Source organism: Delphinus delphis, chromosome 1 (genome assembly GCF_949987515.2).
Source record: "Delphinus delphis chromosome 1, mDelDel1.2, whole genome shotgun sequence".
Lineage (NCBI taxonomy): Eukaryota > Metazoa > Chordata > Mammalia > Artiodactyla > Delphinidae > Delphinus > Delphinus delphis.
This window is the reverse complement of record NC_082683.1, coordinates 110,578,758-110,592,300: the sequence shown is the minus strand read 5'-3', so window position 1 is coordinate 110,592,300 and position 13,543 is coordinate 110,578,758. Positions and strand designations below refer to the sequence as shown.

Sequence of the window (13,543 nt, the reverse complement as noted above, 5' to 3'; positions counted from 1 at the left end):
AGGTTGATACTGTGGGGAAGTGCTGGGGGTTGGGAGGTAGCCGAGGAATGGGGCAGTTCCCGGGGGCATTGAAACCAAGTATTATTATGAATTGTAATTGTATTTGCACTGTTTTTTTTCCTCTGATTGCATCAGCATATATACAATATACCTATATAACAAAATTCAGTGTCAAGCTTTCTTATGCAAGGGATTTCCTCCAACCCCAAAAAAGAAGCTAGTTTCATGGGCCTTTGAGGGTGGATTGTCATGGGATGATAGAAATGATTTTAACAAGTCATCCTAAGAAAGTCTCCCCTAGGGAGAGCCATATCCATCTTTGTAAATTGGGGTGAGGTTGGGTTACTGCAAAAGCTAAGGCTCTTAGTCCGGACTGTGGAGAGTAAAGAGAACCACAACACAAAGGGAGGTGGGTGGTGGCACAGTCTGGAGACCTGGGGTTTAGTCCCAAGCTTTCCTACTAACTTGCTATGTGACCTTTGGTAGAGTTAATTTTCTGGGTCTCAGTTTTCTTATTTGTGAAGTGATGGCAGACAGGGGGAGATCATCTGGCCACCAAGTTTAAAATGCTTCCTTCCCCACCTACAAAACAACTTGAGGTGAGGAAAGTGTTGGGCTGAAAACCCATGGAGGAAACCAAAGTGACTAGTGTTGAAGTGGGTAAATGTGTGACCAGTACCCTTGGAGAGCTGCCAGGCCCCTACTGTTCCTTTTGGTTTAGGAAAGGCAGCAGAGTGATGTTTAGGACATCAGTTAAACCTGTGACATCTTTGCCCTCATGTCTCTAGTCATCCAAGGGCAGGGACCAGGCCCCAAGCCCCACCTCACAAGCAGCTGCCCTCAAGGGTGGTTGACCATTGAATACCCCAGGTTGGTGGTCACTCACACCCTTTGTGAGCTACAGGATGCAGAACTTTACTCACTTCTTGGTAGGAGAGGTCAGATATAGTCTACATCTTGTCTCCTTCCCTCAGATCTCATCTGAACCCCCTAAAGGCAGCTGTCTGAATAGCTGTCTCCTTCAGGGGCCCAATTTCCCCACAGCCTGGGCTGAGTACTCCCACACTCTAGGTCTTGGCTGGTAAAGCCTGGAGAGGGTATAGGATGGTGGGTGAAGCCCTGGTGAAGGTGGAAGGATAGATTGGTGGTGGGGTGGGGAGCAGGGAGGTGGGATGGGGAATGGTCTTCTCTGAATGGGGTGGGTGGGAGGGGAACAAGACCCTTTTGCACAACTCTTTAAGTTTCCTTTTTTTTAAAAAAAACAAAAAACAAAAAACAAACTCTAATTTTCTGCATTGTGTTTGGGAATTAAAATGAAAAAACTAAGACCAATAGAAACTGGTTTTCAAAAAGGCAAATACACTCCCATCTGTTTCAGATGCTGCTGAGCATTTCAGCAGTGACAGATTCAAATAATAAGCTAATTTTTGGAGAAAGGATTAAAAGAAAAAAAACTTTGTAATATTTATCACTTGCAAGCTATGTTTAATAAAGAAAGGAATGGTTTCTAAACTTTCCTGTGGCTTGTGCTTTAGTCATGGGGGGCGGGGGGGGGGGCAGTTTGGTGGGAGAATTTTAGGGGCGATCTGGAGATTAGCTATGACTTATACCCCCTCCAGTCAATGGGGTACCTTTAGTTTGTGCCCTTTTCTTCAATTGTGTTGATTATTTAAAGCCCTTACTTCTGTATTCTTCTTCCCCTCACCTTTATATAGATCCAGTGTTCTGGAAGCCACTGACCCCACTTAAATTACCTGATGACGTAAGGTCTAAAGGTATCCGTAAGGAGGCTGCATTTAACCCAGAGGCTGGATCTCCATCCTGTCCTAAGGAGAGGTGTACCCTAGCTGTCCTTGGCCCTTCTCATCACACTGCTCTAGACTCCAGTAACAATCCTTTGTAGCATGCTGGTTTCTCCCGGTGGGGACCTTAAAACAGCTCACACTGTTCTTTCCTTAGCAAACTGCAGAATATGTAGATCCTCAGCCTCAGTGCAACATGCCCTGAAAGATCTGGAACCGCTCTGTCTTACCATGTCATCACCCCCACTTCCCCAGGTTTTCCTTTCAATCCAGAACATTAACCAGATCCTAATTTATTTTTTCCGTTTTGGTTTATTTCCAACAAAGCTCTTAGACCAGGCCCACCCAGAGGAGAGGATGTTACTTCCTCAGGGACCTGAAGTTTGGGGCTGTTCTTAACCTCTTGGTCCCCTGCCACATTTATTAGTTAAAGCTGCTTACGCCCCTTGTGCAGTTGGGGAGGGGCAGGGCCCAGCCTTGCTGGAGGTCTTGTCACTGGTATGAGCATCATCCTACAAGAGCACAGAGGAGACAGTGTTTGGGGTCCCCCTAAGACCTGGGTTTTCCTTCCTCCAAGACCCTACCCCCTTTTGGGCACAATACTGGACAGCCTTGGAGGGAGGCAGATTGAGGGAGAGCCTGGGGTTTGGTTTTAGGTTTGTGGTAGAGCTGGACGAGGAGGGACAAGGAGGCCAGGAGGGCCATAGGTCAGAGGGAGGAGTGGGGAAGAGGTGGTCTTTGGACACCTAGAATTGAGGGGAATAGATGTGTGGGGTGCTCCACAGCATCTGTGCTCATTCTACAAGGGATTCAAGGCCACCAGAACCTCAACGCAAACTAATATCTCCTTTCAAAAATAGAAAAATGAGGAGGCATGCATGCCTCCCAAAAGGGGTCAATGCTTTGGTTCTGGAAAGGGGGAGATGGGCATTTGGTTGCTCAGAGAAGCAGCGTGTGTGAGCTTAGATGTTCAGAACTCTTCTCATGTTGGGACAAGGGGGCAAGGAACTTGGCAGCCCCTTTGTCCACCTGCCTATTTAGACCACCAGGAATGCAGGTTGCCTGTCCCTGGTCAGACGCCAGCTTAGGCATGAGGAGACAGATTTCAGACTGGGGGTTCGGGTTGGAAGATGGAGTTGCTGACAGAGCCCCTTGCCCTGAGTCCCCTTCTTGGTGGGGGGGGGGGGCGGTGCTTTAAAGCTATATATCTTTGGGTAGTTCATATTTGGATCAAGAGGATATATTCGATGGGGTTTTGAGGGAGGACTAATGGGTTGGAGAGAACTCCCACCTGACATGGTTTAGTTTGAGGTTATTTGGTGTGTGGGGGAAGACACAGATTTCCCCATTTCTTGAGAAGGGAGAAACAGAAATCACAACCTCTTCTCTCGCCCTATGGTCAGACTTGACCCTCCCCGGAGAGGGGCTTAGGGACCTTTGGTTCTTTCTTGACTCCGGGGTGGCAGGGAAAGGTGATGTAGATTCTTTGGTGGGGCCAGAGTTAGTGGCACCTGGGAGGGAGCCAACTTGGAGGGCCCTAGGCTAAGGGCGGCTGCTCCACGGTCACCTGAGAGGGAAGGCGGTGATCAGGCTTTGGCCCCAGAGCCTCAAAGCACACTACTTTCTCCTTCCCAATCCCCCTCACCTGAATCCCCCTCACCTGGGTGATGAGTTCAGTCTTCTCCTCTGGCTTCCCTCCACTCGGAGCCTGGCCTCTGCAGCCCCCAGCTCTGTCAGAGGCAGTCTGAAGCACTGCCCAGCACTCTTGGGACCCCTGTCTGCAGAAGAGGCTGCCCGGATAGGGAGGGTCAGCACCCTGACCTGTCTGGGGCTTCTCTCTGGCTTAGCATCCATCGGTCCCAGCCTTTCATCCTGTTCCATACTCCACGGGGAGAGGCTGGGCCCCTTCCTCATGCACAGGATGGCAGGGATCTAGCTCTGGCCCACTTCTGCCACCTGCCCTCTGCCTCGGGAGCCCCAGTGCTCTCTGCCCCACTTCCTGCGGCCCACCAGGCCTCCTCCCACTTCTGATGCCACACAGCTGTGAGAAGAACTGGCCCTCCCTCTCTGCCTCAGTGTCCTTATTTGTAAGACAGATTAGTCAGGGATAAAAGCCCTTTCTTGCTCTTTGGGCCTGTGCCACCATAGTGCAGACTGTCTTCCTAGCAGTTTTCCACATATAGCCATCCTGGCCCTTACCTATGTCTCCAGCCCAGGAGGAGGCAAACGATGAGGGCAGCCAGGCCCACGTGGATGCCCACCACAGCCCCAGGCAGCGAGCTCTTCTCATCCTGGCTGCAAGAGCACCCAGCCTTGGACTCTGGACACAGTGCCATCTGTCAGAGAACCAGGATGGAGGCAAAGCTCAGGCCCCTCCTCTTCCCTGAAGACTGACAGCCGTAGGTCCTATAGGAAAAGCCTGCTCTGACACCGGGCCTGCTACCCTCCTACGGGACCCCACTCACCAGGGGTGGCTAGGGGCACTTCACGCAAAGAGACAACATGGGCACTGCTGTTACCATCCCCGTTGCCCCTGAATGCCTGAAGCTTGATCTCATAGAGGGCGGCTGGCTCTGCAAGAAGCAGGAGATTGTGAAGGGAACAGGCCTGGCTGGGCCAGGAAGCTCAGTGCCTGGGGCAAGACCACACTGAGGAGGGGCCACAAGAAGGTTCAGGGCCTCACCCAGATCTGTGTAGAGGAAGGAACTGACAGTGCTAGCCAGGAGCAGGGGCCCCTCAAAATGGGCAGCGGGCAGCTTGCAGTGAAAGAGTTTGAAGCCCTGGATGGGCCCCAGCTGGGATGGCAGCTCCCAGGAGGCCTGAACAGAGGTGGCGTTGAGCACTTTGGTGGAGAAGCCAAGGGCAGCAGGGGCTGCAGAGAAATGAGATGAGCTGCTTGGCAGCCCTGTCTGTCTGAGGCCAGGGGCTCTACAAGGCTGGAGAGGGTGTCCCTCACTGCTGCCCATGGTGGAAGCGTGGATGGAGGCAGGGTCCTGGCTGGCACCCTCTGCTGAGTAGGCCCGCAAGTGGATAGAGTAGACCGTGTCAGGCTCCAGACTGGAGAAGACATGCTCAAAGGTGCCTTTGCCCACGGCCTCTTGGAGCTCCGGGCCAGCTGGCTCTGAGAAGCAGAGCAGCTTGGCAGCCAGCATCCCTCTCCCTCACTACAAACATCCCCCACCCCCACAAAGTGGGCACAAAGCTTCAGCTGGGTCTCCAAGGAGAGCAGGGAAGGGGGCTGCAGAAGTCGGAGCCAGGATGAGAAAGGGACTGAAGAGCAGAAGGAAGTACCAGAGGACCACAGGTCCAGAGGCCCGGCCAGTGTCCAGACAGGTCTGGGGGTCACTAAGAGTGAGAGAAACTTGCCCAGGGACACCCCCAGTCAGGGGAGAAGTGGACTGGGGTCAGGGATTCCCGTCTACCCACCCACACCCACCTCCAACTGGCCGGAGGTGCAGCACATAGCCAGTGATGTCCCCATTGTAGAGCGGTGGTTCCCAGAACACTTGAATGGCAAAGGTGGAGAGAGCCATTGCCTGCAGACCCCTGGGGGCAGGGGGTGGCTCTGGGTCCCCTGTCACAGCCAGGCGGGTACTGGCCTGGTTGGAGCCCGCGCTGTTCTCTGCCACGCATTGGTAGATGGCCTCGTCCTCTGCTGAGATCCCCGCCAGCATCAGTGTGCTAAGGGAAAAACAGACGTAGCCACTGGGGGCTCCTTCCCACCAAGTCCCCTGCCCTGGTTGGGTGGTGAGACCCACAGACCTGCCCAGAAGCAAAAGGACACACCACCTTGTGTGGACATTGCTTGTATGGAGCAGGCAGGGCAGAGCCTCCCGTGGGTGGGGGTGGATGCAGGGGGTTTGAGTGGGTGGTAGAGAGTGTTGTGAGGAGGTGGGGCTGGACGCCTGGGGCAGGTGAGGATACATCGGCAGTCAGGCAGGGTGGAGGGGGCGGGACGGGGGTACCTCAGGTACCTGTTGCTGTGGGTTAGCCAAATGTTATCCCCGGGACTCAGCCCCTTCCCATTCTTCAACCAGGCCAGCCGGGGCTCGGGGACGCCCTGGGCCATGCAGGTGAAGATGGTGCTGCTGCCTGGAGGCCTGGACAAGGATTGTGGCCACTGGACAAACTTGGGCAGAGCTGGGCAGGCAATGGCAGGTGGAGGGCGCCATGAGGCCCGGCCTCTCACCTTCCTCCTGCCCCTGCCCCTCTCCCCATTAGGGTTCCCATGGGGGGATGGGGCACCCCCCAGCACCCTCCCTGGCTGGCCCTTGGGGCTCACCCTGCACGAGCAGGACGCCCTGTGCTGTGCGTCGGACCCGGGTTCCCGGCCGATTGGCTGCACAGACGTAGACGGCTAAGTGCTGGACCGACACATCGGAGATCATGAGGTTCCCGGTGCCCAGGACTTGGATGCCCTCTACGCCGATGGAGCGGCCACCTACAGAGAGACGAGGGGTCAGAGCTGCGAAAGCGCAAAGTGCTGGGGGCTCCAGGAGGCGGGGTGGGACGGGGTGGCTTCACACCCAGGCGGCTCCAGGAGACCAGTGGCCGTGGGTGGCCTGTGGCGATGCATTCCAGCACTGCCGTTTGGTGTACCGTGAGCGTCAGGTTCTGAGGTCCAGACAGAATCTCGGGCTCCTGCAGGAGCCGTGGGGATCCCACTGTGAGGTGGAAATAGCAAATCGAGGGATCAGGCAGCAGCACTCTCCCCCTGCACCCAGGACAAACTTCTGCTCCCGGAGGACCCTTCTAGTCCTCAAGTGACCAGACCCCAGAGCAGGTGCTATTTTACTCCTGGTTTACAGATAAAGAAAATCACTTGCCCAAGGTCCTATGGCAGTAAGTACAGGTGTACCTCATTTTATTGCGCCTCACAGATACTGCGTTCTTTTTGGTTTGTTTTACAAATTGAAAGTTTGTGGCAATCCTGCGTTATCAGATGATGATTAGCAATTTCAGCAATAAACTATTTTTTAAATGAGGTATGTACATTGTTTATTTAGACATAGTGCTATTTAATAGGATATAGTATAGTGTAAACATGATTTTTATATGAACTGGGAAACCAAAAAATTTATGTGACTCACTTTATTGTGATATTCGCTGTGGTCTGGCACGGAACCTGCAATACTTCCGAGGTCTGCCTGTATCAGGGCTAAGCAGCTCTGGCGTACTAAGCAGGCCCCAAGTTAAACTGGAGGGGCGGAAAGAGGAGAGGTGTAAGCATGCCCCGCTACAGGGTGCCCCTGGAGGGCCTGCAGCAGTGTCAGTACATGAACTGGCCAGGTAGGGGGGTACCCTGGGGGGATACCCAGGGGCCTAGTCCCCTTCCCTAAGTCACCCACAAAACTGACAGGAGACCCCTCCCTCAGAAAGAAAGCCAGGCCCCCCTGAGAAGTCAGCGTGTCTCAACTGCTCAGAAGGGATGCAAATGTTTTTTGAAATACACTGCTCTTTGGGTCTTCATTTTATGCCACCCTCTCCCACGAATCATCACTGGGGGGCTGCCGTACGCCAGGCGCTATTCCCACACTGGGAACAAATAGCTGTGAACAACAGGGGAAACAGGCCTTTGTTTTCCTTTATCCAGTCACCCCCATTCTTGCTTTACCACTTTGTATTTTATGAGACTTTGCAACATATCTTTAACCTTTTCATAAATGTCCCTTATTAAGAACTCCTCTGGGGACTTCCCTGGTGGCGCTGTGGTTAAGACTCTGCACTCCCAATGCCGGAGGCCGGGGTTCGATCCCTGGTCAGGGAACTAGATCCCATATGCATGCCGCAACCAAGAGTTCGCATGCTGCAACTAAAGGAGCCCACTAGCCGCAAATGAGCCTGCCTGCTGCAACTGAGAACTGGCGCAACCAAATAAATAAATAAATAAATATTTTTAAAAAAGAAAAGAAAACTCCTCGGGAATTCCCTGGTGGTCCAGTGGTTGGGACTCTGTGCTTCCACTGCAGGGGGCCTGGATTTGATCCCTGGTTGGGGAACTAGGATCCCACAAGCCGCACGATTAAAAAAAAAAGAAACTCATACAAAATTTTGTCTCTAAAATGAAAGTTTCTCAAGGACTGGTATAAAGTCTTCCACATCTTCAAATCTGCTTCAAGGCCTAGAATAGTATTTCACCCATTCTCCGTTCATTCATCCATTCATCCCACCATCATATACTGAGGGTCTACTTTGTACCAGGCACTCCTCAGTTTGCCTTCCACAAGCTCTAGTTCAGGCTGTGGACTGTCTTGGAATGTCCTGGCCTTGGCCAAGGAGACCATGTTCCACCTGGTCAGACCGTTCAGTGATGTAGAGCTGGTCCATGTGATGACACTTCACACATCCCTGGCTGAACCTCTCCATGTGCCAGGCATTATACTGTGAGCCCCAAATGCGTTGTCCCCTTTAATCCTCACTACAAGCCTGTGAAGGCAGTGATTTCTCCAAGTTTACAGATGAGAAAAGCAAGTGTCAGAGAGGTTAAGTAGCTTGTTCAACATCAGAGGGACTGGCAGAGGCAGAACACAAACCTGCATCTTGGAAGCACTGGACAGCTGACAGCATACCCCTCTTGCCGCTGTGAGCTCCTCGAAAACCTGGGAAATTCTGTGTCCCTGGCGCCTGCCCAGGGTAAGGCCTGCCCCAGGGAAGTGTTTTAGGAGTGAATGGCTGGGGCTTCGGTACCCAGCTCCTGTCCCTGGGGAAGAGTCTACACTGACCTCAGCTCCTTTCCTGATATTTAAAATATAGGCAACCCACGAACCCTCAGTTACAGGTTGATCTCTGCGCCCAGCAGGCACCTGCTTCTTCTCAGCTGCCTGAAGCTCTCTTGGACATTCATTTCCCCGCCTCTACATGCAGCAGGATGGAGAACCCGTGCCTGCCCGTAGCCCGGCATTTGGCCAGGAGTACTGATCATCATGGAAGCCTGGCATCCCGCCCTGCCCTCCTGCCCCGGATGGTTGATGGGAACAGGAAGTGGGAAGCCAGAGGAACTTCACCCAGGCTTCCCTCTGCTCTCAGGGAGGAGTCCCTGATCCCCACCCTTTGCTTTCAGTTTCTAAGTCAGCTCCAGAGCAGAGACACAACAGATCCCCCTCTTCCCCTTTCAGTCTTCAGTTTAAAAGCTAAGCACCCTTTGGTGAAATTCTGCCTTGATGCTTACCCAAGGTTCACTTGTTATCTATACTATGGGGCCCCCTAGTGGATGATTCAGGCACACCTTTCCTTCACATCCCCGGTGGCCTCTCAGCTTCAGGCTGTGGCGTCAGTCTTACCTCCGTTTCCTGTTAGGTGCCAACTCTTCAGGGGCTCTGCTGTGACCCTCACTTTGGGCACAAAACTCTCCCACCCCCACATGGCCTGCATTTGGGGTCGTTCTGGGTGTTTCATCTCAGGTACAAAGCTATTTTCATCCTCACCCCAAGGAGGAAACATGCAAATGTGCACACACACACACACACACACATATATACATCTAAGCCCACCACTTACAAACACAAGCGCACGCAGGCATTCACTCCCAGCCGAGACACAGGAGCCCACGCTCAACCCATAAAGGGCTCCCACTGCTCTCTGGATCAAGTCCAAACTCCTTTTCATGATGGGCCTCGCCTACCTTTCCTACATCAATTTTTTGTTACCCTGAATTCTGCCCATTCTGTGGTCCAGCAGCATGGAACTGTCTGCATGAACTGCTATTCTCACCCTTGTGCTTTTGCACAAAGCAATGCCAGGAATGCCACCCTCTTCACTTTCCTGACCTTGGACTGCCTCTCTCCGCTCACCCTTCAACAGCCAGCTTGGTATAGCTTTCTCTTGAGGCCCTGAGCAGCCCTTGCCCACAACCCAAGGCTGGGTTAGAGGCCCCTGCCCTGGGTTCCCATAGCACCTCCCTCTCTACTCAGTTGCCAGCTCTGGGAAGCCAGCGATGGACCGAGCCCGTTCCGCCTGCTGACTGCTATGTTCCCACACCCAGCACAGTCCTCATACGTAGTCGGCGCTCAAAACTCTTTGTGCCACATACAACATCGGCCACACCCACTCCCAGTGGTGCCAGCTCCCACACCCTCCTCTCTGCCCAGTGCCCACTCTGATTCCCCTGGTCCTTGCTTACCCTTCAGGATCAGCCAGGCATCCTGGCTGTGGCGGGTATTGGCCACACTGTGTGCCACACAGCGGTAGGTGCCCACGTCAGCCCGGCTCACGCTGGTGATGTGGAGGATGCCACGAGGCAGCAGCGTCACCCTGAGGATGCAGGAGTCGGGGGTCCGCGGCTGTGCAGTGGCCCATAGCCTGCCACCCCACCACTTCTCGCTGCTGCTCGCCGGTGGCTGGCAGTACTCAAGGTCGTGCCGTTGTGCTCCCAGGAAACGGAAGGCTCCAGCACTCTCCCGGATCAGGCACTGGAAGCGACTCCACCCAGCTCAACCTCGACGGACTCTGGATGTTGATGGAAGCGCGACAGACCTAGGGCACAGGGACCACCTGAGCACAGAGAGCTGGCCCCCAGCTCTGCCGCCAGCAACTCTGTCCCAGAGCCCCAGCTCCCCGTCTGTGCCCACGGCTGCCACTCCCTGCTGACTGCCTCGCTTGCACCCCTGCAGTCTCACATCTGTGATTTCTTTGGGCCATAAGCACTTTGCCTTCCTCTACAACATTTAAAATTCTGTTTTACATTTGCACTGGTATCAAGACAAATATAATCCAGCACTATAAAATAACAACACATTATTATATATTCATTATTATATTCACTTTTTCTTCTGGTGCCCTAGGCACCGTGCACACTGCGTCTAACGGCCAAGGAGGCATTGCCCAGGCCCACCCCGGGCAATTCTGTGCCCCGCGGGTGCCGTCTGTGGGTACCCCTGCACATTCTCGTCTCCCCTGCCCACACAGGAGCAGCCCAGTCACTTACTTGCCAGCTGCACCCAGGCCCGCCGGCTCACCAGGCGCCCAAAGCGGTTCTGGGCCACGCAGTGGTACTTGTGGGCGCGGGAGGGGAGGCTCCAGTGGGAGGGCGGGGTGGCCAGATGCAGGGAGCCGTCGGGCATCAGGGTGGCACTGCTGTCGTTGGCCAGGACCAGCCCATCCCGCTGCCAGGAAATGGACACGGGCAGCTCACCCTCCACCCGGCACGGCAGCACCAGTGGGCGCTCCCGCGTGGCCACCACATCCCCCAGCTCCCCCAAGAAGGCCAGCTCAGAGCCTGCAGTGCGACCCGCAGGGAGAGCCAACGAGGCCTGGACGCGGCGGCCTCCTGGGGCCCACCACCTCCCCTCAGTTTTGAGCCCCTCTCGGCCTGGGCGAGGGGTGAGGAGGCAGGACTTTAGTTTGGGGGAACCTGGGGGCAGCAAGGGAGGAGGGGGAGGAGGGCCTTGCAGTCTGAGGAGCAGGGCCGCCGTGATCGATGGCCTCTTTCAGCTGGGCCCTGGCAACGGGGAGGGGGCGGCGCGGGCACAATGGCGAGGCCAGGGGCCCAGGCATGGGCATTGTGCTCCCCGGGGGACAATGAGGTCGTCCCCTCTCTCCCCCGCCCGCCCATCTGCGTGTCTGCCCACAGGGTCAGCTTCCCAGGACTCCTGGCTCTCCTCTCCCACCGCTGTGACCCCAGCCGCTGAATGAGGGAAGGAGCACACTCACATACTCACAGACACACACTTGGACTGCAAAGCTTAACCTCACAGGCTACCCCATAACCCAGACACAGTCTCCATCCCAGACACTCTCGCAGAGGATACAGACACAGCTCACACAGAGATGTCCCTACAGACTCAAAGTCGCAAATACGCAACAGACACCAATGTCCCGGACCCAGAAATGCACGAGCAGAGCTGCGAACCCAGGTGCTTAGACGCTGACTACACGCACACGCGTGGATATGGTAACTCAGCCTACGAGGCTGAGCAGGGACCTGCCCAGCGGAGGGCGGAGGCGGACAGCAGCCTCGGAAGGGCCAGAGCCCACAGGCCCAGGGCTTGGGCTGCCTCGGGACCCTCGGGACACCTGCCTCTCCAAGACCCTCTGCCCGACAGCCCCTCCTGACTGCACAGCCCCAGGACTGTAGCCAAAGTCTGCTCCCCCAGTCTCTGCCTCTACACAGCTCTTGCCCACAGGTACATACATACCTGTCCTCCCTGCTTGCCTACAAAGTTCCAGCGCCTCTGCTCTCATCAGCTCGGCGCCCTGCACCTTCCTCCCCCACTTTGCCCCCCAACTCTCCCGCCCTGTGTCTTCCCCCTTATCCTTCTGTTCACCTCTCCCACCTGGCATTCGCCCACTGCCCCCCACTGCCCTCAGGCCCCGCCCCCGCCCCCCAGTCTCAGAGCAGCAGCAGCCCTGGCCCCATGTCTCCACAGGCCTGGCCCCCTTGGCCCCGGCTGCTCCCCAGGCAGCTCTGGCCTTCTGCCTTCAGCCTGGGGGCCCCAGGCTGCAGGCATTCCCACCCCACACACTCAGGGGGCACATTGTTGGGGCTCTGGCCCTGCTGCAGGGAGCCTGGGGTCTGAGGGGGCCGGGCCAGAGGCTGCTGTCCCTGCTCCGTCTCTCCCGGAGCCGGGTCCCTCTCTGCCTCTGGTCTGAGCCCCTCCCCCCCATCCCCACTGCCCTCTCCTCTCAGGGCCAGGACCCAGACACTGAGACAACTGGGGCGGTGACAGGGGAGGGCTGCGGGCCGGTGAGAGGAAGGCAAAACTGGGGGGTCGAGCCCGCCCCCTTCCCAGCCTCTAGAACCTTCTCCCAGAACCTTCTCCCTTAGACCCACCCCTCACTCCCTCTCAAACACTGATGAATGAGGTTCTGGGGGTGGGGAGAGGCATCTGCTCCCCTAAGACCAACTCTGGGGGTCCAGGGCCAGAACGGGGAGGCCTGGGGTCTGATCTGGGGGTCCCGGGGAGGGGCGCAGAGCCCCACTCTCCTAGAGGAGTCGCCGACCCAGGCGCTGAGCCGGGCCCAGCGTGACGGAGCTCATCCCATTAGTTTGGTCACGGCCCCAGCAGCCCCCTCACCATTCACAGTGTCACTTTCCAAAGCTGTCCTCTCTATTCTTGTTGGGACAATGGAGTGGGACCTTCCGGGCCGGGGAGGTGGGGATCCAGCCTCCATTGCCCCATCCTGATAAGAAGAAAGAAACCTGGGCCCCTCCCCTCGCCGGGCTGACCATCTAAACATGGAAAAGTGGGGGACTGCCCTTCCACCAGAGGAGCCTGGGACTCAGGAAGGTGCTGACGTTCAGACCTAACTATTTCTGTAGGACCTCCCTCCTCTAAACTGCAGCCTCCCCCTCAAAAGCAAAGTTTCTGGAAAGATGAGAGCGGGGGTTGTCTGTGAGAAAGGATGAGGAGAAAAAGCAAGGGTAGGGAATCTAGTTGGAGCAGAACACAAGGACACAAGCATCCAGGCCTCTGCCCCCAGAAGCAGTCTGGCCCCTGACCCAGTCTCCCCGAGTCCCCTTCCCCTCACCGTTTCTCCTTGGCTTTGCCCAGCTTAGGCTGTGCCCCTCATCTCTTCAGAACAAAGCCCCATCCTCAGCCTTCTCCCTGGCAGGTTCAGCCTCCTCTCTGGCTCCCCAACTCCTGCACAGGCATTCAGAATCAACTCATCCGACACTGCCTCTCCCAGCTCAGCCCCGCAGTCCTGGGGGGTGACTGAGCCTGGGCTACCCCTAAATGAGATTGCCTTGTGGGAAGAGAGCCTGCAGCCTCCCCACTGGGCCTTCCTCACCCAGCCCTGCATCT

The 13,543-nt window shown here is 55.8% G+C and overlaps 1 protein-coding gene across 1 annotated transcript; it reads right to left on the bottom strand.

Moving 5' to 3' along the window:
- Nucleotides 1-3,339: 3,339 nt before the first annotated feature.
- On the bottom strand, nt 3,340-12,911 carry LOC132425389 (immunoglobulin superfamily DCC subclass member 3-like). Its single transcript, XM_060011721.1, has 12 exons — nt 12,815-12,911; nt 10,726-11,151; nt 9,922-10,167; nt 6,329-6,466; nt 6,085-6,243; nt 5,777-5,942; nt 5,239-5,483; nt 4,486-4,923; nt 4,268-4,375; nt 4,002-4,122; nt 3,463-3,580; nt 3,340-3,369 (listed from the first exon to the last, which is right to left on the bottom strand). The coding sequence occupies exons 1-12, from the start codon at nt 12,909-12,911 to the stop codon at nt 3,340-3,342; spliced, it is 2,292 nt and encodes a 763-aa protein (XP_059867704.1).
- Between the last annotated feature and the right edge of the window lie 632 nt (nt 12,912-13,543).